At 40.9% G+C, this 22067-nt stretch overlaps 1 protein-coding gene across 1 annotated transcript; it reads left to right on the plus strand.

Annotated features, from left to right (window-relative positions):
• The first annotated feature begins 36 nt into the window (after positions 1 to 36).
• Positions 37 to 20586, plus strand: EAF1 (ELL associated factor 1). The gene is made up of 6 exons (XM_040069893.2): positions 37 to 170; positions 3092 to 3186; positions 6483 to 6619; positions 9149 to 9315; positions 15573 to 15803; positions 17691 to 20586. The coding sequence occupies exons 1-6, from the start codon at positions 68 to 70 to the stop codon at positions 17735 to 17737; spliced, it is 780 nt and encodes a 259-aa protein (XP_039925827.1). The 5' UTR covers positions 37 to 67; the 3' UTR covers positions 17738 to 20586.
• The last annotated feature ends 1481 nt before the right edge of the window (positions 20587 to 22067 follow it).

The raw sequence follows: 22067 nt of genomic DNA on the forward strand, positions 1-22067 counted from the left end.
CCGGGAGGACGCGGGGCGGCAGCGCACGGAGGAGAGGGAAGGGACCGGCCGGGCCGGGAGCGGGGCCATGAACGGCTCGGCGAACTCGTTGCTGGACAAGGAGGAGCACCCGCTGCAGCTGGGCGAGAGCTTCGAGCGGCGACCCAAGGCCTCCTTCCACACCATCCGCTGTGAGCGCCTCCCCCGCGGCCGCCCCTTCCTCCCCGCTCGCGTCCCGGCCCCCGGCTGCGCTGCTCCTTCTGCCGCGCCCACCCCGCTGCCCCGCTCCCCCCCTTCGCTCCGCCATCGCGGGCCTTCGTCCCCGCTCAGCGCCTTTCCTACCCGCTTCCCTCCTGCCCCCTCATCGCCCGTCTCCCCCCTTCCCTCCTGTCCCCTTCAGCGCCCTGCTGCCCCCCTTGCCCTGCTGCCCCTCCAGCACCCATCTGCCCCCTTTCCCGCTCCCTCGGCGCCCGTCTTTCCTCTCCACGAGTGTTTTCCCCACAGAGGGGTCCAGCCCGGGACGAAGGGGAAGGTGGATGCTGGCAGGGAGGAGGTTTGAGCGAGGCAGGCCAAGGCGAAGGAACAGCTTTAGAAAGTTTGCCATGGATCGCTTGGAAGCGTCGAGAGTTCCCCCCGTAAGGGGGTGGCTTTGCCATTTTGTTTTGTTCTCTTTGTGGCAGTTAATTGCCGGACTGGAGAGGGAGCCGGAGTGCCCGGAGTTTGGTTTTTAAGTGGGTATTTTCCTGACGGAGCAATGTGTAGCACAGCAGACCTGTTCCTGGCTGTCCCGACTCCAGGCAGCTGTCATAAATCACTGTCCCAGGAAAGCAAGCAGAAAGGAGTCAGACACTTTTCCAGTAATGCCTAATAAATGCAAGATAAATACTGAGGTAGATTGTTTTCAAGAGGAACTCACTGTATTACCGTACTTGAATTCTGTGGGCAAGAAATCTGAGCAAAACAAGTTCAGGTTTATTTTACTAAAATGATTGGTAAACCATCAAGAGTAAATGTAAAGAATACTAAACTTATAATTTAGTAGTTTTCTATGAAGGTGGGGGATTTAAACAGACAACAGTAGGATATTTTGGTTTATGAGGCACAAATACAGTCCTGGTCTTACTGCCTATACTTAGACACAACAAATAGTAGTTTCAGTAGTACTGGTCACCTGAGTGCCTGATCCTGTGTGAATTAAACCCAAGCCATATACAGGTGGAAATATACTGCATTTCTAGAATGGAAAGTGCTTCAATAACCAGTTTCATAAGGGAGTGCAAAGCCAAAGCTCTTCAGATTACAACTGGAAGAATGCAGTTTTATTTCAGAAGATCTTTCTGAATGCTGTTTTCCATCTGTGACTTTCAAATGAGATTTCTTCATTGACTTGTTATATATTTTTTTTTCTCTAACTGTTGTTCTGGAATGATTTATCTGGGATCCAAACACTGTATTATTTCCATAATCCTCTTCGCACAAACTACAATGAGAGGATTTTGTAGGCTACATTTGTTTCGACCTTCTTAAAATACTTCATTCCTTTACGTAATGGTTTTGAAATATTGTACTGAGAAACGGGATTATCCTTGGAAAACACATCTTAAAAACTTTTGAGTTTTGGGAAAAGAGCTGTGGGTGTATTTGGAGGGAAGTATATGTTCTTGACCTACATGAGGATTAGCCAAGCATGTGCTCACAAAATGAAAACAATTAGTTGAGTGTTTATTTAGAGTAATTCTATACTGCTGTACCTAAAAAGAAATCTGATAGTGATATTCCTTTTAAGTTAGTTACTGTGCTGTTGAAACTCTTTGTCCCGTTTTGGCAGAGACACTAGCTCTTGTACAGCTGGTTTGTTTTATTTAGCAAGCTTGCACATAAAGTAGGTGGGAAACAATAGCTAGAAACAGATTGCTCAGATGAAATTGAAGGCTATGATTTGATCTGGCAGTTAAGGCATGAGGATTAAGTCAAGTGTGTCTGATTCTGCTTGTTGTGCTGTCAAAGTAAAACTCAATTAAACATTAACATCCTCTTAATGAGAATGTATTACAAGCCAGGGTTTGGGGTTTTTTCCCTGCAAATGTGTTTTTCATAGTGGAATTATATTTTAAATTTGTTCTGAGGTATTAATTTCATAACTAATGCAGTAATTAAAAGCCTTGATTGTGAATATAATTGCACCTCTTCAGAAGTAAGGATGCTAGAATTGAATGCAAGCTTCTTTTAAAAACGAACACAAAGCAAACTAGCCTATATCTGTGTGACTTTATTTCACTTTGTTTAAATCCTCTCTAAAGATATTAGAGGTTCTGATAGGCTTTTTTCTGGTTTTTTATGGCTCAGCAGCACAACAGAATAATGAAGGGAAAACACTTTTAACTTAAAATGTTATCAGTTCAAATGAATAGGTTAAACAGAAGTGCCTTGGTTGGGAGACAAAGCATTCTTTGGGAGACAGAGCAAAAATGCCTAAAACAAGTGTTAGTTCAAAGCCAGTACAGTGCCTCCCCTTAGTGATGCCTTCTGTCCACAGCGGCTTTGGACCAGCATGGAGACTGCTGAAGTAAGTTCAGCACTTCTTTCTTTCCTCATCAGTGAGAGCTGAGCTCTCCTCCACCCATGTGGAGCTTTTAGCACTGTTGTGGAGGCGAGATGGCTGTTAAAGAGCCTGAAATATCAGTAAGACTCAATGAGTGGGTGTCATTAAATTAGTGTTTGTCACAGAGAGAGTCCTCAGGTTTGGAACTGGCAAGAGCTAAGCAGAGTCCAGGGTTTTGGAAGTTGTTACTCTCTTGAGTTTGATTAGTACAATTTTACGCTTGCCTGTAAAACCAAGTGCCACTGGAAGCCTGGGGTTTGGAGAAGTCTGATTTTGGTGTTCAAACACAAGATCTAGTAGAGCCTTATTTCCATTTTAGAAAGGAAGTTCAGAATGTGGTACCACCACTTGACTGGGTTGCTACATAATAGACACAATGTACTCCTGCTCTAAACACTAGTGTATGTTTTAACATTCCCTATAATCACAGTAAATGTATGGTGTGTTTTGCAGGGCATGTTGATGCTTCTGGAGACTAATAAATGTAATCACATTTGTTTTCCTCTTTAGATGATTTTAAGCCAGCATCAATTGATACGTCTTGTGAGGGGGACCTCCAAGTGGGTAAAGGAGATGATGTAACCATCACTTTGCCACATATTCCAGTAAGTCTGTTATATATGTGCCCCTGTTTACTCTCCAACAAATTTGCAGTGTTGTTACTGTCTAATGTAAGTGCTCTTTTCACATTCTTTATTAACACAGTGGGTTCAATATTTAAGCAGTTGGACTTGTAGTTTGTTACCTTAGGAAAGGACTGTACAGTTGGATCTTTGTAAAGGGCTATATCTGTAAGGTTGCCAAATGGTTCTTTACTTTTGATTCCTTCCTTCTGACTCTTGCGTGAAAGACAAGGAGACTTTTAGCTGAAGCTGTACACCTGGTTCCCATGCATTTTTAGTGCTATGGCTTGCTGAAGAAAGGCAATGTAACTCGGGCTTCAGTCAAGGTTGGATGTTCAGAACCCACAGGCGGACCTGTAAGCATGTTCCTTCCCTTAGTCAAACATGTACAGATAGGACATAGAGGGTTCCCTGCCTTTAGCTTTATCAGTGGAAGGAAGGAGGCAGTCCTGGTGAGTGGCCATGAACTAGTTTCCCATCCACTTCCTTCCCTAATGATGCCATAAATGTCTACTGTGTGAGGATGATGGTCAAGCAGCAATAAAACAAGTGATCAATCTGTTTATAGGTGCAGCTGGTTTGTAACTGAAGATTCAGTGGTTTCCTTACCAAAACAAAGGAAAGTGCTCATGTGCTGGAGCTGGATTTGTTTATTAGCTGGCATTAATGCTATGTGTCAAGCCAATAAACCAGAATTCACAGACATCAAGGGGTCTGGTAGCTGCGGGGGGGCACCAGTCAGTTTGGAAGCCTGTGTGTCAGATCCTTTTGGTATTGTTCATCCCAGCAGGCCCGTGGTTTTAACTGGTGAGTGATGGTACTGTCATAATTCTTACTGAATGAAGCTGTAGCCTGCTTCACCCTGCTCCTATTCTTTATGTGGCTTTGGTCACCTTCAGTGCTGCAGGAGGTCACATACTGTTTTTTGTCTATAGAAATGATGAGCATGGTAGTGCTACTGGAGGGCAGGTAACAACACAACTGACAGCAGCACTCATCTTGGATTAGCTGGAAGCAGTGTTGCTCATTCATTTTTTGTGTTGAGCAGCATCACTTGTAATGTTCCTTTCCAAATCTCTGTACTGAGGAGTTTAATTTGATTCTCTTCCCCTCAGTATAAACAGCCTTGAGCTTTTGGTATGCTCCAAAGGCTGAGGCAGCTAAGCCACTCTGTGTATGTTGTTCCAGAGCAGTGCTGCCTGTGTTCCGGACAGAGAGCTGGAAAACTCTTGGCAAACTGGAAAAGAATGAGAGGTTTCATCCTGACAGGTTTCACTGAATTTCTTGGATGCTGCTTTGCTTCCCAGTTTTCCAACAGTTGGACAGGATTCAGTTTCTGAGTTGAGGTTTTCTTTTGGAAATTGCCTAATCCCTGAGAATATCTCTGATAATTTGTTTGGTGGAAATATTATGGTGCCTCTTGCAGCTTGGATAAATTGAAGTACTATTTCTCTGTGTGGATTTAGTGACTTTAATTCTTGAAAAACAGTCTGGATTGGGGAAGGGAAAATTCCTCTTTGTTAGAGTAGTACAAAAGAAGATCATAGACTGTCATGAGTTGGAAGGGTCCCCAAAAGGACCATCAAAGTCCAGCTCCTGACCCTGCACAGAACAATCCCAAGAATTACACCATGTGCCTGAGAGCATTGTCCAAGTGCTTCTTAAATTCTGTCAGGCAAAAAACCCTCACAGGTGAAGACGATTCTGCAAAATCCATAAGCCACTGTTATTTAGGCACTAACATAAACCCTAAACATTTAAAGTGGAAGAGTGGGACTTAATTTGCTTAAGCACTTACATTTCTGTTTATTGTTTAGCCAAAATCACAGTCTTTCCTGTGTTAGGAGGCTTCTGGGTCACAGAATGGTTGATCAGTTTTCATTACGTTTGTGCATTATAGCTTTCCTGGCTTAGTTGTCAACAGCAAGCAGGATTTGACTTTCAGCTTTCTTTTTACTCTCTTAAATGTTGCTTTCCTCTCTTAAATGTAGGAATGATAAAAATGTAACATGCCTTTGAAGACGACTTTCTTGAGACATCCTTTCTGAATTGTATTTGTGAATCTCTCTTACTGTGTCTTTGTTAGGAATTCTGATTTTTCACGCTTACTGTTCAGAACCTGTTTTAAATTCAAATATATTCTCTCTATTAGCAACATGGAGAATAGGAATTGCTTTCAGAGTAGTTATAATGTGATTGTTCATTTTTGCTGCTAAGAATAACATATAGGAGAGTGCAGCGTTTTTTCATTTGATCCCTGATTTCAGTTGCTTTCCTGCAGTATGTGCAAAGATATGTATGAATAAACATTTATTTTTAAAAACAATTTTTTATACAGTATCTATACATTACAGAGAAGCCTGAGAATGTTTCATAGTGAGAACATAACCCCATGAGTAGCAGCTTTTTGACATGGCCACATGTGTATCCATGCTGTGGATAGACAGTGGATTCAGCTGGCTGTAACCTCCAAACCAGGTGTGTGAACCAGCCTGTGCATGGGTGCAGTACAGCTGAGCATAGTCTCAGCATTACCAGTTAGGCAGTGTGCACCACCACATGAGTTTGTTGCCATTATTGTTTCTCAGTCTAAGCCTTCAGACTTTTAAGGCTCTATGCAGCATTGTGTGGACTTGGGGACTCTCTGGAAGGTATCAAAAAACCTCATTTCTTTGAGAAGACATTTCAATATAATTGCATGGGCATATGAGTGCTAATCTGACTTCGAAGAAGGCAGCTGTTGTTACATAGCTTGTAAACAACAGTTGCTTGTAATCCACTGTGAAAATACTGCCATATATATTTATGTAAAATATGCGATGCAGTTTAAATTGTTTTTCAATTGACCCCGTATTTCCTTGGGTAATAGTTCTTCTGCACAAATAATTAGAACTTTATTTCTTATCCAAACCCATGATTTCCAGGGCAGAAACATCAAGAAGATTTCTGATACTTGTCAGGGACAGCTATGCAAATTTAGTTACGCTGCCATTTTGGGAATGAGAACTGTAAATAAAGGCAGCCATGGAGAAGATGTTTTGTCACTGCAGAGACACTTAAAATGATGAAAGGCATAATATTGCTGTGAGGAAATGTCTGATCTACTGCACATTTTCTCTGTATTTTTCTCTTCATGAATGAATATTTTCTGTAGGAACTAAACATTAAGTGCTTAGCCTCTTTTTCAGATCGATACATATATTCTTTTCTCTTAGTATTCATAAATTTTTGGATAGGGTAATATAACCAAACAAATATGTGCTTTTTCTTTGTACCAGGGTTCAACTCCACCAATGACTGTCTTTAAAGGAAATAAAAGGCCATATCAGAAGGACTGTGTGCTTATTATCAATCATGACACTGGGGAATATGTGCTGGAGAAACTTAGCAGCAGCATTCAAGTCAAGAAAACAAGGTAAAGCTGGGGACAGGGTTCTTGATAGGATTAATTATTGCTGCAGTTTCTTATTAAGACTAGGTTTTGAAACAGAACTCTCTTATTTTGTCGTGATGTTTAATTACTCGGCCTTAGCTCTACATGGCCAATTATCATGCCTAAAAATGCAAATAGGATTGTGAATCCAAGAGTAAAGAATTTGTAAATTCTCCACTGCTGAAATGACATAATTATAGTTTGCAGTGAAACACCTGTGATGAATGAGGCTTTAGAAGCTGACTGAAGGATGGGATGTGTTTCAGGAATCTCTAGTTAGCCAGAAAAACCCATGAAAATATTAGACTCTCAAAAGGATTATTGGGCCTTCTAGATTTGTTCCCTACAGCTTTCTGTGGAAGTCTTGATGTTCTAATACATAATCTTAGGGAACAAGAAACACTCATTTCCATATTGGATAAGCAATATATTAAGTGGTACAAAGCCTCCAGCTGGTGAAGGTAGGCAGAGCTGTAGAAATAATGGTTATGGTGCTTTACCTAGAAAAACTGGTGAAGCCAGAAATTCTTTCTGATCCAATTCTCTTACTTTGCTGCACAAATGCTACAAAGTATTCAGCTGGAATGTTTTTAGCAGTCCTACTGCTCTGCAAGTACCTGAAGTGTCTGAATCTTTCAGCATCACTGAAGCACAAGTTGAGATCTAAAGAGAAAGCAGTCATTCAAATGTCTTGTAAAGAAGAAACTCTTAAATAAGTTTAGAAGTTTTACATTAAAAAACACTTTATTACAGTATAGAACCCTTAGCTGCTAAAACTACTAGAAATGTGGGTTGCAGCTCATCAGTAGTTGGCTGGATGTTTGCCAGGAACACCTTGAGTTCAAGGTAAATGGACTGTAACACTCCTCTGAGTCAGTGATGTGAAAACTCATCCATGTAGCATTCATCTTGTCCAGTGGATATGAGCACGTCAGAGATGAGATTTGAATTCCCAGTTTCAGTTCTGCTGGACTTTGTCTGAGAAGCTTAAGTCAAAAGGGAGCGAGTATGTGCTGGAGGGCCTGAGTTCAGTGAGATGTTTGGTTACACTGAGTTCTGAGTCTGGTGTGGGGAAAAATACTTCAATTTTTCTCAGGCAGAGGGAGGGTAGTAAAAAATTTGGGGATCCCTGTTTTGATGAATAGTACTTTGCAAAGTCATTGATTTTCTAGATCAGAAGTGCCTCTTATTTTCCATGGCTATTCTGATCTTTAATGACATGTTGACACTGTGGGAACAGGGCTTTTAGTGTTAACACCTTGATGACATTCACAGGGGAGTAAATGAACTTACTCCACATAAAACCATCTGTGGTTCCAAGAGCATAATTAATACCAGAAATCTTTGGCTTTTACCTTCCACTTGATCCCGAGAGTGTCTTCCCAACTCCTCACTTCTGCTGTAGATAGACTGTAAGCTGCATTAGTGCAGTACCCAGCAGTTGCATGTCACTGATGAATGAACAGGGGCTCTGTGTGAGGCTGAATCTAGAGTTCACTGAGGCACAGAGATAGCCCAGTAAATGCTCCATGTACCAGCTCTGGTACCACAGGTGGTTTAGGTGAATTCCCAGGAAGCTCGACGCGGGTTAGTTTAACTTATCTCACGGTGGGATTAGTTTCCAGACGCAAACTGTAACACTGCTGAGCTGGGACCCTCCTAGAACAGAAACTGAGCTCTAATATCCATAAGCTGCTTCTGTGCTGCACTGCATAAAGCCATAACCCCCAAAGGCTTTGGTGTTATGCAATAAATGTGCCACACCCTTTAACCTTATTATGGTGTACCGTAAAGGAACCTATTTTGGGTTTGTGGTTGGTTTTTTGTGTTTCTTTTTCTGCCAAGGGTATTGATTGATCTGCAATCTCAATCTCAGAAGTTCAGTAAAAGGCAAAAATACATGAATTGAATTGAACAGATTGGCATAGTGTTATTCTGGAGACTATTTTCCACTAAGGAAACAGCTTAAACTGTTTTGAAGGGCTAACAGCAGCTGGATAAAAACCACAAATTAAATGCTTGTATGCTGTATTTAGCAGTAAGAATGATTACTCTAGTCAAGTTGACCTCTGAGCGAGTTCAGTTTGAGATGATTTAATTGCAAGTGAGAAAATTATTTCTTTTGCTGTGATTGTTTTAAGCAGGATTTTGTTGTGAATGGATTTGTAGTTACTTTAAATTACTATGATTGATTATTCTTTTTTAAAAAATACAAATGCTAATTGCTAAATTAAAGCCTTCGTTGTTGTTCAAGTAGAGAATTTGGCGTCACTGAACTACATCTGGATTTGAAAATGCATTTTGTAAGGGTGTTGCAGTGTAGTTGTGTATGTTTCTTTGTTATCGAAAGTAAGTGTTGCATACAGAAAGCTGTAATTCACTCTTCATCTTTGTAAAACAAAGTAGAGATCTGTACAAAAGGAAGTCACAGATGATGCATTAGTACAAGGATGTTGAAAAAGCTGGACATAGTTGCACAGTACCGCTGAATGTGTCTGGTTGTTTCTTCAGAGCAGAGGGCAGCAGTAAGATCCAAGCCCGAATAGAGCAACAGTCTGCCCGAGCATCTCAGCCTCCTTCGCAGTTCAGAGCACCAACCAAGCCAGCAGTTGGACCTAAAACTTCTCCTTTGAAGGATAATCCTTCACCAGAGCCTCAGCTGGATGACATTAAGAGAGGTAAAGAAGTGTTTGTAGTTTCTTAAGTTTTGGTTGATTTTGTCTTTCTTTATAGTAAAAACTATGGCGGTGCAATTTCTAAAAACATTCAGGGATTAAAAGATGGTACTTGACAGCTGTGTTGTCTTCTTTACGTCTGGTTTCTTTATTCATCTTAGTGAAGTGATTATTTATTCTCTTCTACTAGAATAGATATTTATACGGTCGTCTTCTCTGGCATGAGAAAACTTCCTCTTTCTGGATAATTTTATCTTCCAAATTATTTCTCTGTACAGAAAAGAAGAATAAAAATGAATGTGCATTCAGAAACCTGTAGCTCAGTGCTGGACCAATTGCACGGGTGTCTTAGGCCACCACAACAGCAGTAACAAAGCCTAATGGTCCAAGGTCTCATTATGCTAGTCAAATCACTTGGAGAAAGTTACCCTGCACTGAGTAAGGTTGGTGGGACGGAAGAGCTGGGCTATCTGTGTTCCCAGCACAAGCAGTGCTAGTAGGGGAGGAAGGAGAGAGTGAACGAACCTGCAGCTTACCCTCTTCCACAACCACTCCTTTGCAGCTTTGACACATCTGCCATATGGCTGCTAAACTTCTTTTAAAATGTACCTTAGAGGAATGATTGGCTCAACTCACTCTTCTGCTCAAGCAGTGCTTTGTCTTAGTGTTCTGCTGGGAGTAGGAGGCACTTTCTTTGCCATGCCCTTTTCCTGCTGATGTGATACCTGCTTTTGCTGTGGATAATACAGTCAGGATAAGGAAGACTTTAAATTTTTGTTTGGTTCTTCTCTGGCACTGGCACCAGACACAATTATGTTATTTTAAGCTTGTTCTTTCTGTCTGCCTTTTTTTTTTTTTCCCTGGGTTTCTTTCTCTTTTTTCTCTGTCCTATATAGCTATTTTTGTCTGTAGACTTAGCCTATGTTAATTGCCCAGATGAAGTTAATTACTCAGCAGGGTATTTTTTCAGTTCAGGGTAATCACTAGGTGACATTTTTGCTGCTAAGCTGTGTGTTTGCATAGGTGCTGACTGGTCTCACTTTTCTGCAGCAGTAGTGTTTTCAATACTTGGATGCTGGTCAGCAGCCAGAATCAACGTCTGAGAGATTCTGTTAGCTACAGTTCCCTTAGCTGCGTTGTTATTTTTATTGTCTGTGTAATAGATAAGGAAAAGGATAATAGGTGATACATCAATTTTTTAAATTTAATCAGTTGTGGATTTTAAATGTCTTTTCCTGTAGGGTGTAATAAGTTACTTATCCTTTGGGGCGCTCTTTTGTATATGTACAGCAGGTTGTAAAGGTCGTATTACAGTAAAATAATTACATTTGTCTGGGGTGACAGCTATTCTAAAAGATCATTTCCTAGTGGTCTAAAGTATGTCACATTGTTCAGAGCTGTCCTAATATTTTTTTTGTCACCTGATAATTTTTCATATGAAAGTACCTCCAAATACATAACCTGTGGGGTTTTGTTTCCAAAATCAAGGATTAGAGCACCTGACTTGTGCTAAAAATAGGACTTTAATTTGGTGCTTTATAGGGAGAGTTGTGCAAGGCCCTAGAAGAGCTAAAAGCCTGGGCAGGGGTGTTTTTTTGCTTACAGTCTATTTTTCTTTTTCTAGCATTGGTGATCTAGAGTGTCTGCATTGCTAAACCATTTATATCATAAGAGCCTACTTTAAAAAGGTAGAATTAAAATGGAATTTCATTCCGCAGTGAAATGTCGACAATGACCTGTAAAATCTGTAAGGTAGTCTGCAATCCTGTTACCTTCCCTTAATGTGTGTTTTTATGAACACAGACTTGTAAGTTCTGAAGAGCCTGTGTTCTTTCCGTTCAAGTAGTGGCTTTCATTTTGGTTGAAGTACTTCCTCTGTACGAAAGAAAGGTAAACAGCTGAAATTCTCTGGGTTTTGTTTAATGAACACAGCACAGAACTTCAAATTCCCAAAGAAGGTGCTTGAAAGGATCTCTGGCACCCTGACACTCTCTTGCTTCCAGTATGCCCTATTTAGGGGTGTGGTAAGACACACAGCCCTCATGATGTTTCACAGTATTTTTAAGGTAACCTCAGTGCAGGTTGCTGCTTTCCCTGGTACCGTCAGCTGTGCATTTCCACCACTCCCTTACAGATGAGCTGGAAATGAACTTTCAGGTCCGTTCTGTCCCATTACACAGCTGTCCAAACAACAGTGTCTGAGGACAGAGCAGAGCATCTGGGAATTGAACCAGTCTCTTCCTTCTTGGACAGAGGCTTTTGGGAGGCTGTGTCAAGGATCTTGTACAAGAGGAATCCTTTCCTCCTCAAGCTTCTATATTTCTATATTGTCCTCATGCCTGAAGGGAGCATAGGAGAGGGTAGGAGCTTGTTCTTTTGAACACTCAGCTACATCTGTTAATGTCTCACTAAGCTGTGGACATTTGCACACATATACCACAATACAGCCATTTATTTGCACAAAATAATTTACATTCATCAGACACACTTGACCACAGCAGAAATGTTTTCAACAGCATTAACATAATTACAGCATGCAACATATTGATATATGTCAATAATTACAACATTTGAGAAAAAAACACACGGAAGTATATTTCAGGTTTCAAGACTCAGTGCTTAAAAAATCTGAGCAGATTTTTCTTACTTGGAATGTAGCTGTGGTGTGTGAAGATTATGCCATAGCATAATCTCTGTGTTTGTCTCTCAAGAACACCTCAATCAAATTTTCTGCGCGTCAGTATAAAATGCTGCCATCTCCACATGCTCGGGGTGCCAGTATCAAGTTGATTTCTCCACCTTGCATTCTGTTATTAACAGTAAGTGTTCTGCTATAGACATTCAAACTTAACCCCCCCTAAAGCTGAATGACTTTTTTGTGGAAGTCCTTGGTATTCTTGCAGCCTAAAGTTAAGGCTTTAGTTAAAAAATCTGGGTAACCTATTGGAATTGAGAGAAGAACTAGGAACAGTTGAACACTGTTATGGTATTTGTGACCGAATACATACAGAAGACAGCCTTTTGAGAAAGGCTGTTCTGTTTGGATAATGATTTCTGACCCTGAATTTTTCTTTTTTTTTTTTTTTTTTTAATTCTAAAACCTGCATTACCTGCCAGTGTAAAACAGTAATTTTGTCTTCTTGGAAGAAATTTTACACCTGTAACAAAATATAGAGAAGTTAAGGTTCCCAAACCAGTGACAGCCTTTTCAGATGATGTAGATGCAATTAAAGCAAGTGTTTGAAACTGTACTTTATGGAAAGCTTTTTTAAAAGTAACTGCTGCACATCCTGGCTCTTGTCACCTTTTAAACTGCAAAGGCGTGGCGATGTGAGGTGTTTGATCTTATGGCACAGAAAGATCTGAGAAAGGTCAAATTCTTCAGTTGTTCATCTTAGAAAATATATACACATACACACAGCTATTTTTATTGGAAGCACCATAAGGAAATGTTTAACCCACGTCTTCAGTGCCTATAACTGTACTAAGCATAGCAGTCAAATGGGAAAATGCAAAATCAAACCATCCTAAAGCAGCCATGTTTTTCCTATAAGGCTTTGATGTCATCATTGGCTTAGTCACTGACAGTGTGAGACAGGAGTGTTTTGAACAGAATTCCGTAGTGGTCCTGCTGTATTTCTCTTGACAGGCGTCTAGTGGTGCAGCAGCCACCAGAATATTAGTGAAAACAATTGCTTTTTCTCTCATCTGCTCAGATAAGATGTTTAGAATTCTGGGCTGGAGGAACAAGATACTGGTTCCGGTTTGCTTTTTCTTGCCTCTCTTCAGCATAGTGGGCTTTAGCATTTAGCATTCTCTCATTCCTTTTTCATAACCAAACCGCTTCTATGGGCTCTTGGATTTCTGCTTCCCCAGCAGAAACCTCCCATTCTTCATTCTCACACTTATCTCCAATTCTGTTTAAAATTGGCCAGGCTAATCTTCCTTTTCCATTGGTCAGACAGCATCACTTCCTTCAGTTATCTCCTCACCTACTGTATCAAGTCCTCACTTCTTGCTTAGGGATTTTTTTTCCTAGTTCTCTGCAATGTGTTTTTGTTTAACTTTTCCCTCTCATCACCAGTGCCTAAGATCACTTCACCTTCTTCACTCTGTTTTACGTGTGGGCTCTATGTTCTCAGTCCCTGTGCCAACATTCCTCCATTTCAGCCGCAGCCTCCAGCTCTGCAGGCATACATGTGTCATTCTCAGGCACTTGTCCTGTTAGACTTCTCTGTTGTATCTTTTTGCAGTATGGACTGTGATAGGTGATTGTGCTTGCTGCAGTCCAGGATATTGGTAGAATATATATCCAGAATATTGATATATCCAGAATATTGATAGAATCAATGTGTTATCACTATAATTTGCAATTAACAACTCCATCATTAGAAGAATGTAGAAATTTTATATCATTAAGCTGGGGGAAGAAAAGTTTAAATCTGAGCATTTTAAAGAGAAAGTACCCTTATTCCTGGTTACCTTTCCTTTAGTTTCCCCTGTTAATTTCTTAGCCTTAAACACAAGGAACATTTATAATTTGAAATCCTCGATATTGGTAGGCTGAGAACAGTGACACACAGGTGCTCATTTGTTTGTGTATCAGACTCCAGGCCTGAAATATATTTTTAAAGCCTGCAAGACTGTGTTGAGAGGCAATAAGGGAGAAAGATATTGCAGTGCAAAGTAGTATCTTGTCGGCCTGTTGGATCAATATATGATTCTGTTGAATCGTATTTTCTTTCTTTTCCAATGGCTTCTTGTGCTAAATCTTCAAGCTGAAAGAGTAGGTTTTACCTGGCACACTGGTAAACTACAGAGAGCACAGATGGTATAGGCAGGAATCTAGACTGAGGAAATAAATTGGAGAAACAACACTGCTATCATTAAATACCCAGCTGGAGTATAACTATAGCACTTGAAATTTAGCTCTAAACCTTGAAAGGGAAAAATAGTGATTTTAAATCTGGCAAAAGAAAACATGGCTTCTCAAACTAATATATGCTGAACTGGAGGAATTCTCTCCAGCAAACATTGTAGAGGCTGAAAACTTAGCTGTTACTCTTTATTTTAGGCAGCCCAAGGAAAATGAGTCTTCTTTAAAAAGAGACTCTTGACACACACCTGACCTAACATGAATTACTCCCGACATCAGTTCTCCATTTGTTAGGTAGCAGTGATAATACCTCATCTCTCCCTTCATTCCTGTCCCTTTAGTCTGTGAGTTTCCCAGGCAAGCACTGAATTCTAACCCTGTGGGTATAGAACAGGTAGCTCAACAGAAGCCTAAACTTTGAGGGTTTCACATCCCATGCTTAATATATGTGTGGATGTTCTCTCATGGAAAACTGCCAAGATGAACTGAGTCATTAGATACTCAGCCTTGTGGGTGGATACAAAAGAGTTGTCCTCCACTAGTGTTTGGGCCACTTATAATATTACAAATGTAACAATATTGTATAATTGGGGCTGACTTGCCTTAATAGCTCTTTGGTAACCAGTCATTCCGCCAACACTTAGATGTTGCTGATGAGGCTGTTGTGGTGCTGTCATGGTGTTCCAGGGTTTCTTTGCACTGGAAACCCTTAAGTTGGCAGTTGTATAACTTCCTAGTTTCAGAGTAGTTTCATTATTTCCTGGCTACTTGCAAGCTCTTATAGCACATGATGGTGTTTTTGCCACTCCCCAGTATGTGAAAATTCTCAGCTATTCTCATCTGTCCTTCTGCAAAGTTATTTGATGTCATCCATCTGCTTCTGAATTTTGTTTACAGTGGGCTGTGTGACTGTGCTGAAGCCAAGGCAGTTTCTGTAATGATCATTTGCCCATGTCCACGTACCCACCCCTGCCATACACCATTTCTTGGGTTTTCCAAAGGCCTAAACGTCACCAGCATCTGACGATTCAGATTTAGATTTCCTCGATCAGCTAATGTGCTTACTTTGTATGCAGACAATGTAGCCTGTCAAAAATAATGAAGCTGAAAGTGCTTTCAGGAGTGTGAAGTATATGAAGAATAATTGTGGAAGTGAAGGTTTTATGATACTAACCTACGCTGCTGCTTCTTTAAATTTAGCTACAGCAATAAGTAAAAAAGTTTTCAGAATTTTTTGCTTTCCCTTCCTGTCTCACTCTTTCATGTGAGATATTTTGGTGTGATAAACTATACTTGACAAAACTATTGCATTTGCACATTCTTTTCCAAAATTCCATGGGGCCCTGTTTACAGTATCAAACAGATTAATTCCTTTTTATTTCAGAGCTGAGAGCAGAGGTTGAAATTATTGAGCAGATGAGCAGCAGCAGTGGAAGCAGCTCATCAGATTCAGAAAGCTCTTCTGGGAGTGAAGATGAAAGCTCCAGCAGCGAGGGGGAAGAGCAAGCACATGTTTCCCCTTCCCAGCCACCACACCAGCAGTATAACAACAGGAATGCTGTTGCTAATGGCACCAGCAGGCCACAAGGAAGCAATCAGCTCATGAACACGCTCCGTAAGTAAATGCTTGTGTCTTACCACTGGTGGAAGCTGATTATGACCACTCATTTACTTTGCACGTTAGGCTAACTTTGTGAAATCGCCTTTTGCCAAATAGTAGTCCCAGGGTGTTGCACTGGCTGTAATACACAGGCAGAGTTTATGAACAGGGTGCTGAGATTTGTGTGAAGGTGTGGAGAGCCTTTGGGCATCAGTGCAGTGGCCCCCATTGGCCCTGTTGGGTCTTGATTCAGGCCTCCAAGTAGCCATTGGTGTGGGAGGATCTGGTGCACTGGTGGATGGAAATTATTTTCATGTGAATATACAGATTAAATTGAAATAGTAGGGTTGACACATGTGTCAGTTGAAGGTCTGTAAAGAACTGTGAACAGCACAAGACTGTCCTGCATTCCTAAGTGCAGTATTTATTGTGTTGGTCTCAGTTGTATTTTCACAAATACCACATTTTGAAGGGAAATTTAAATTAAAATGATGTTAAAATATTGCAGCTATGATGTTGCAAGCATTGAATCAATACAAGCTCACTTCACCCTTGAAAAAGTGTCAGAAACATTTTTAAAGCGTCGTTCTGTCCCATGAGACTCTCTCGGGGGACATGGTGTACATCTTTGTTGCTCTTACCTTACACTGCATCAGGTATATTCTATCCCGGTGGAGTTAAAATATTGCATTTGCAATTACCACAAATTGGTCTTAATTCCTCCTGAGGAATGTTTGCACACATCTCTTGGCACCCATTCATAGGGAACCGGTGGAGTCTGAATACAGATATGTGTAGGGTTTCCAGCTTTGAGAAGATAAGAATATTGTACAGACCACACCGAAAAGCCCTGCTTGAAAACTTAGAGGCCTGTCAGTCTTCCTGCCAGTAATGAAGGACTGGGTGAAATCCAAAGTTCAGCAGAGTCTTTAGGACTGTGTCCATTTCCCTGTTTCTGGTTGTGAGCAGCCTCCTCCCTGCTTCTCCACAACAATAATACTGCATGGGTTTAGTGACCTGAAGCCTTTGACTGCAGGAGAATCTGGGAACTACTAGGGTAGCTCCTCCCTTCATGCAATGCTTTTTGCCTTTGGGTTTAAAATACTTTAGCTGTGGGGAGAATCACCCCTAACCCAAGTTCTTGTCAAGGGAAGAGGAGATGAAGAAATGCAGGGCATAGCTGTTGAATAGACACCCTGCAGCTGTTTCGAGGGCAGGGCTGTGGGAGAATGCTGGAAGAGTTAGGTTCAATTATCAGAACACAAGCATGATTCTTGCCCCTTTTCATCCCCTTCACCTCACCAAATCACAAGTGCTCTGCAAAACAGGATCAGAGCCAGTAGGTTTGATTCATATCCTGGCCTTTCATCCGATCTCTGCACTTTGGAGGGAAGCCTTCACCGTCACAGCACGTGTCAGCTTAGTTCAGCCTTGAGTTGTGATGGCTTTAACAGTCCTTTTGGTTTATTGACATGTGGAGGCCTTGCCTTGGCTGCCCAAATGGCCTTAAGCCAAAAAGAAGTCTGTTTTTAAAGGGCAAAGCAAGCTAAGGAATTCCCCAGTGCCTTGTCCCAGAGCCATATATGGGAGCTTGGGTGGGTGGAGGCTGTGGAATGCTTTCTGCAGCTGCTAGCATGGAGAGGGCTGTTGTCCCACCAGGGAGCACCTTTGGTGGCAGGAGACAGGGCTGCTTGGTTTGGCCTGGATCCAGCTGTATATTAGCCCCATGCAGCTCTTGATGTTCTTGGGCAGTTTCATTAAATCACAGATGATGTTTGCATTCATTTCATGTGTTATTTAAATCTTCCTGTGTAAGTGTGACTGTTCTTTGGTTTGATTGCCATGAAATGTGAATTAACACCTACTCACTTGTTGTGTTTTGTTGGTTTTTGTTTTCCATAGGAAATGACTTGCAGTTGAGTGAGTCTGGGAGTGACAGTGATGACTAGAAGCTAAGCTTTTGCTGTTCCTGTTACATATACATGAAGAACTAATTTACCTTGAAGTGATCCTATTGCTTATGAAGAGGAGCTGGCACAGAGATAGTTCCATGTGTGGAATTTTAATAGAAGATATGCATAGCCCTACAAAATAGCAGATGTTGAGGACTGTTTTACTGTGTGAATTATGTGTATATATTGTGTATATTCTTATTCTGTTAAAGCTTTGAATAGATATGTACAGTGGGTGAGCCAATGTATGTTCCTGTCCACCATCTGTAAGTTTAACTATATGAGGTCATCTAAAAATGTCTCGTCTGTAGGAGATGTTCAGCGCATCATGACTTTGTCAGGGGACTTTTGTAAATAGGGTGAGCATGTGCCTACAATGAGTTTAAAAAGACATGCAGGAGCTACCGTGTGCACTGAAGTGGGGCTGCCATAAATTAAGTTTCAATACTAAATTGATTTATTTGGTTTGGGACTTTTCTAATGCCTTTTTATTGCTATTTATGGTTGATTTAATAGACCGACTTTTAAACAGTTGGAAAACAGGAATGATTAAACCATGTTCATCACAAACCTTGCTGCACCAGTGCCTTATAAGCAGGTTTTTTAAGTCGTACTTCAATTCCTGCCACCTTCCCTGTAGGGAGCAATACTGAAACCTCCTCAGATTGCTTCTGCAAACGAGCTGTGTGTCACATACAGCCTGCTGTGCTCTGAGGGCAGTGACTCTAGCAAGATAAAGGATACACATCAATCACCTAAACTCATCCAAGTAAGAATCAGATCAGCATTCTCTTTAGAAACTGAAGGGTCTCATTTAACTCAGACATTCAGGCCTAGTCTTCAGAAATACTTAACAAGCCCAACTGCTAGTGACATTGCAATGCCACAAGTGCAAAATGTTTGACTTATTCAAATTCTAAGACTGGAGCCCTCTTTGCAGTTTCCTAGAGAATGCAAAAAGAAGAGGTGACTAAACAAGTAGCCATGAAACAGCAGAAGTCTCTCTCCCACCACAGTTGTCAAGGTAGACTTCAGTCCTTATTGTTCATTGGATGAGACCTCTTTGTGCTTGGCAGGAGTACACAGAACATGAAATATTTGCCCAGGGTGAAATTCACCCCTGTTTAAAGGGGGTTTAAGGAGTGCTTAGTTGGATTATCATTAACTTTTTTGCTCACATGCAAAATGAGTGCCATAGGCAGCCTCTTAGATCTTGAACAGCAGGGTGACTTTTTAAAATCAAAATTCTGCTGACATATAGGACAAGTTGCACCGTAGTTGTGGTTTAATCCTGGGGAATGGGAAGCTGAATCAGATGCCTCTCCATTCTCAGGAGTCTGCTTTGCACTGCTCTCAGCTGTTAGTTTGTGTTTTAACTCCTGTTTGTTTATTGAGCTCTGTCCTTTTTTTTAACATGTTGAAGAGCAAGGGGACATTTGAAGGGAGATTTTATTAAATGGTTTATTTTTTTGCATTAGATACATATTTAGGCATATTTTTGCATTATTGTACATACATTCAAAAATACTTGGGTTTTTTAAAGTGTTTTGTGATGTAGGTATGTATTTTAATGGACAATTATGAAATATACTTGATAAAAAGCCACAATTGCGCTTTTTTTTTTTTCCTTTTCTCTTTCTTTTTCCCTGTTCCTCCTCTAACGGGAAAAATGGTCTGTTTTAACAAGCTTGTACCAATTTGGGATTTCACACTTTGGTACAGATCTGCATGGTATGGTTTGCAGTCTGATAAACATTAGTGCTGCTCCTGACTCCCCCAGCTAAAGATCTGAATAAGCAGGGAGACATTTTTCTGATGCCATTTCTCCATTACTGGAGTGAATGCCTGAGTTCTGTTGATATTATTTGCACTCAAATGGAAAAGCAGCAGAGTGCAGCGTTTTCATTGCAAACCATTCAGTGCCTTCTCATGTACTCTAAAAGCCGTCATAGGAAATTTATTAATTATGTGTAAATAAAAGATATGGAACTTTGGAGGTTAAAATAGCACCAGGCTACATTGATTTGAATCGCTGCTTTAATTGCTGATTAGATCAGCAGCTGGGAAAGCTTCATTCAGATAATCGATTTCTGCCTTGTTTTTGTACTCTAGGCCATGTTTTCCTGCTTATCCCTTCCTGACAGATTTTTTTTCCCCCTCTCTGTTTGTTGGTAACCAAATTAACATATTTTCACACAACTTCCACCACTTTTAAACTCCGTTTGGCCGTGCTTTGCATCCCCCTCAGATACATCGTATCAAGGGTGCCCTGTTGTTTGTGAGCTGCTCATGTGCCCTTTTCCACACCCAGGTGAGTAACCACAGCCTGCTGGAGGGTGTGAGCCAGCCAGTCCCTGTGAGTGTGACCAGCCCCTCCCTGCCTGCCACTGTCCGAGCGGCTCCTGGGATCTCCTGCCTGAGGAGCTCTCTGGCATCTCCGCCCTTCCCACAGTTCTCAGGTGCTAGGAGTGTCTTTTGTGAAGGTGAACCGTGCAACAGGCAACTAATAATATCAGAAAAGGTGGCTGCCACCACCAGCAGCAATATGTTGATTTTTTTCTGAACACCTGTGTGTTTTAAAGCCATTGCCAGCCTGGCATTTTGATTGAGGCCCTTGAAATTTGATGTTTCATCTATTAAGAGGCACTAAACATTGTCTGTCTGTTCCTATTAGATGCCTGTTCATTGGTTCATAATTTGCAGTAAGTTTCATTTGGATAGAAAATAGAATCCAAGCAATTATTTAGAATTTTGTTAATTAGTTAGCAACATATTTAACATGCTGGAGAAATAAGTTGACTAATATGTTTTGATTAAGTGCGTTAATAAAATAAAGTATTCCTGATTATTCATGGTAGGTTCTAATCCTGCAGGATTTTAGCACTAGCACATCTTATCACCACACAGTAATTTTTCCACATAAAGCAGGAATGTCTTTTATATGCCAGTTAGTTAAAATTTGGATTAACTGTGTATATGGAGTACAATTATGAGAATAAACTGAAACTAAGGATTTCTTTGCATTCATGGCCTTCTGGCCACGGCAGGGTGAGCAGTTCAAGGCAGCTTTGGTTTCTGATGGTTTCTTCTGTTCAGTGATTTCATCCATTTCAGTGGTTTGGCTTTCCTTAAACGTCAGCAGCAAATGTGGCCTGCTTATGACTTTCCATAACTAGAATTGCTGTAGGAGTAACAAACAATGATGATTTAAGTAGATTGTCACAATTTCAAATATTGTTAAAATTTATTTTTTTAATATATAAAAAAAGTTGGTTTCCAAAGGGCCAACTTCAATCATCTGCTTGTCTAGGTGGGATGTCTTACAATACAGTTGCAGCAATGCCTAAGCTCATGTTTCAGATTTTAGTTATGTGCAAAAAACTTCCACCCATTTCTGCCCTTGTTCCAGCCCCCAGGGCTTGAGTCACTCCAGCTAAACGACAGGAACAGCCACCTCTGGGCAAAAGGTGTCCCAGTCGCCTGATGAGAGTCACTTGTGTAGGAGTGGGTGGCACTGCCCTCTCCTGTTCCACCAAAGCATCCCCCTCCTCTCTCAAGTCTTGGCTGAACCGATTTTGTGGAGAAGGCAGTCTGATGGAGAAAGGTTTTTCTTCAGCGTGTCTTGGAATAGCTCTGCATTTGACTGTGGGTAGTACAGCTATTTTGAAGATGCCCTGCCTTAGTTGATTTGCACAGTTTCCTGTATCATAGACTAGATGTAGGCCTGTTTATAGATATGTTTAGAAAGAGTTTGATGTGCCAGGCTTTACAGTCTTTTTTTCTCCTTCAAAGTCCATTTACTTGAGTTGTCAAAAAAAACCCCAAAATATTCAACAATCTGTGCACATCCTTTTTTCTTTTTTTTTTTTTTTTTTGAAAACTAAGAGAAGCATAGCCTGGAAATGCATATGTTGAAGAGCACTTATTTTCAGTAATTGCCTATGCTTCAGTGTGCTAGCTGCTGAGTCAGAGAGATCCTGTGGAAAACACAGCTGCCCAGGAATGGGCATCTTGGTGGAATGAAGGCTTCTGATGGTAACTGTGGATTCACCTGCTGACGATGAATGACAACATCTTGGGTCTGTCTGGTTATTTACAGTTTGTTATACGTGTGCTATCAAAAGGAAAAGAGTATTGCTGATGCTTGCCTCACAAACAAAACCTTCCGTGTTGGGGACAGACATATGAACTGAAAGTTGTTGATCCTACACCCAAACCCCGTTCTCAGAAGATGATTAACAAAACTAATAGTCAGTTAGGCAATAGCTGCCTCTGGTTTATGTGAGAAGGGTGTGTATATAAATGGAAAAGTCTCTGTTTAGCTATT

The sequence above is a fragment of the Hirundo rustica genome, chromosome 1 (genome assembly GCF_015227805.2).
Source record: "Hirundo rustica isolate bHirRus1 chromosome 1, bHirRus1.pri.v3, whole genome shotgun sequence".
Classification (NCBI taxonomy): domain Eukaryota; kingdom Metazoa; phylum Chordata; class Aves; order Passeriformes; family Hirundinidae; genus Hirundo; species Hirundo rustica.